We start from the raw sequence: 3,237 nt of genomic DNA, 5'->3' as shown, positions 1-3,237 counted from the left end.
TCTGACAGAGACTGGAAGGCCTCGCTGATGTCAGGAAACAGGTACCACACATCCCATGCTGTTTTCTTTCCAATGCTGCTGAACGACGAGACCGTATCACAGCCGCTGAAGCTGTGGAACAGTGGCAGACAGCTGGCTTTTTCTGGTCCCAACATGCTGGCGATGTCATGTGCAGAGATGTACCGGTAATTCTGGCCGACTCCCACAGCGATCCACACTTCAAGCCCAGGGTGACGGGCAGCAGCAGCAATGGCGAGCACAACAACATCAGTATCCACCGTTCTTATCAGGATCCGCCTGTGATTATTAGCTGCATCGGAGAGGTGTACAATCAATCTGGTGTCAGCTTCCTCATGACTGCAGGGTGACAGTTTTGTCTGGGCATCAAGTGGGCGGTTGGAGAGAACAATGGGGCCTTGGGTTGTAATGACGAGTTTGTCTGTGTCAAGTTCGATCACCTTCTGCCCCAAGAAACTGAACAGTTCCTGTTTGTTTTGGTCGACACGGAGAAAGCTGTTCCAGTCAACTGGCATGATCCCATCACCTGTTACCCGTTTCCGTCGACCTGTTCCTCTTTTTTCTCTCATGCCACTCTTGAGACTGTCACTTGCGTACCTGTCCCAGACAATGTCTATTCGAGAAGCTTTCTACAGGAGTTGCTTGATGTAGGGAAGGAAGACTTCTGAGGCATAGCAAGTGAAGGTTTTGCATGTGCGGGGCTTCAGGAAGTGGACAACTGCAGCTCCACCAACAAGGACAGTGTCTGTCTCAGGAAACTCAGTTGGTGGGGGTGGCACAAGAGGTTCCAAAACCCCCAGAAGAGCAGACTTTGTTGTCGACCTCAGCTTTCCTTCACATGACAGCGATGGAGGAAATGCCTGATTTTCATGCTGGAAAAAATCTTTCAGGCCCCCAGGACGAGTTTGACATGCAACATACAATCCTGCGGTACTGACAATATCGTTATTGAAACAATCCCAGTCGGTTTCTTCATCTTCCCTCCCTCGCTTCTTTTTCTTCGGCATATTGGATGGTCCTGTCGACAGAAATTAGATAGCATGTGTTAATACACCACACACACACACACACACACTCACAAACACAAACACACACATTGATCACATGGTATATATCATGGTATATGTATATTTATATCTCAGAGATCAGCCTACCTTGGCTGGGTTTAAAACTCAGCTAAAGAGCTACTTGTTTCGCTCTATCATTGAAAAAATGAAACTGTCTGCTTGGACATTTTTGCTGTTCTCTATCACCTATCTTTGTTTGTTTAGAGTGGCTTTTTTTGTATGATGATGGTGAGTGTATGTGTGTGTGTGTGTGTGGGGGGGCTGTATGTGGGGGTGGGGGCGATAATAATTGTCATATTTCGTTTTATTTTGTTAATTTTCTGTGTTAATGGTCTAAATGGTAGTGTATGCTTTGATTGTTCTTGCTTTTGGTGAATCCGTGAGTTAGTGCATTGAGTTTTTCAACTGATAAGATGCTATAAATGCATAAATGCGTTTTATAAATGCTATTCATTATTATTTTATTTTATTATATATTTGACATCATAATTGTTACCACCGGGCGGGGATGTAGCTCAGTCGGTAGCGCGCTGGATTTGTATCCAGTTGGCCGCTGTCAGCGTGAGTTGGTCCCCACGTTCGGCGGGAGATGATTTATTTCTCAGAGTCAACTTTGTGTGCAGACTCTCCTCGGTGTCCGAACACCCCCGTGTGTACACGCAAGCACAAGACCAAGTGCGCACGAAAAAGATCCTGTAATCCATGTCAGAGTTCGGTGGGTTATAGAAACACGAAAATACCCAGCATGCTTCCTCCGAAAAACGGCGTATGGCTGCCTAAATGGCGGGGTAAAAAACGGCCATACACGTAAAATTCCACTCGTGCAAAAAACACGAGTGTACGTGGGAGTTTCAGCCCACGAACGCAGAAGAAGAAGAAGAAGATAATTGTCACCACATTACTCCTATACCCCCCCCCCCCCCCCCCACGCCTCCAGATAGTAGCCACTTTTACTTCATGGATGATAAGACAGAGAAAAAGCATGAAATGGTGGGTTTTTTTACAACTCACAATCACAATGAAGGTGTCACATCAAGAATTAAGTGATATGGAGAGCCTGAACCACAGGAGCAGGGCACAGTCATGTACTGAGGAAGCCCTGGAAGGTATTGATCACAACACAGGGTCTTCAGAGTGAGCAGCAACTGCTAAACTGCAAAAGAAAAAGAAAAACACACACTGGGGTAGATAGGGGTACCTTGGTGGTGTAATATGAGGACGGGCTCATAATACCCTAATGGGACCTTAATACCCCAAAATGTCCGATGTACTCCCCACCGTTGAAACACACACACACACACACACACACACACACACACACACACACACACACACACACACACACACACACAGAGGCAGACGGACACACAATTGGGTGGTTTGTTCTTCAGTTGAGAAGACTAAAATTGAGGTGTTTATTTTATGGTAATTAGAAACAATTTTTAAAAAGCCGGAACGGTAACTAACCCTAACCCTAACCTAACCCTATGGCACTTATTGGCACTTGAAAAAACTGGGTGGCTGACAACCCACCCAGTGGGTTTTTTTCAAAACCACCCACGGGTTTGAGGCTGTGTATCCCTAAATCCATCCTTCTTCCCCCTCCCTCAGTCCATTCCTATCTCTCTCTCTCTCCCCATTTATCTCTCTCTCCATATCTCTCTCTCTCCCCCCCCCCTCCCTATCACCTTCTCTCTATGTCTCCCTAATAATTCAATAAAACTAAACAAATTAATTACCCCAACCCCTAGAATTGACCTTTACAAATCAAGTCTTTCTTATTCTGGCGCCTTATTGTGGAACTCCATTCCTGATTTAATTAAAATGCAATTCAGTGAAACTTCCTTCAAAGAAATGTATATGCTGTTTCTCTTGGAAACAAGTAAATAATTATGTGATAATAATACATCATTGCTTGATATTCATAATGCATTTTGAATGTCTTTTTAACTGTTTGACATGTTAATTATATACATTGTATTGTAATTAACTTAACTTCTATTTCTTCTTGTTATTAATCGAGTTACCCTCAATGGGCGAGGGCCGGACGAAAAAAAGCATGTATATTTTGCTTATTCTGTTACCCTTGATAAATAAATAAAGTTCAAAGTTCCCTCTCTCCACCCCTCCTTCCATTTCTCTATCTCCCTCC

The 3,237-nt window shown here is 44.2% G+C and overlaps 1 protein-coding gene across 1 annotated transcript in view; it reads right to left on the bottom strand.

The window, feature by feature from the left end:
• Positions 1 to 2,637, bottom strand: part of LOC138956323 (uncharacterized) — a 3,780-nt gene extending 1,143 nt beyond the window's left edge. Inside the window, exons 1-2 of the mRNA XM_070327711.1 lie at positions 2,097 to 2,637; positions 1 to 1,036 (exon numbers count right to left, since the gene is read on the bottom strand). The exon at positions 1 to 1,036 is cut by the window's left edge and continues 1,143 nt beyond it. Coding sequence (XP_070183812.1) covers positions 1 to 587 — 587 coding nt within the window. The 5' untranslated portion in view covers positions 588 to 1,036; positions 2,097 to 2,637. The remainder of the gene's footprint in view (positions 1,037 to 2,096) is intronic.
• Positions 2,638 to 3,237: the final 600 nt, after the last annotated feature.

The sequence above is a fragment of the Littorina saxatilis genome, unplaced genomic scaffold (genome assembly GCF_037325665.1).
Source record: "Littorina saxatilis isolate snail1 unplaced genomic scaffold, US_GU_Lsax_2.0 scaffold_601, whole genome shotgun sequence".
NCBI classification, from domain to species: Eukaryota; Metazoa; Mollusca; class Gastropoda; order Littorinimorpha; family Littorinidae; genus Littorina; species Littorina saxatilis.
Note: the sequence above shows the minus strand (reverse complement) of the source record. Positions and strands in the feature narration are given on the sequence as shown.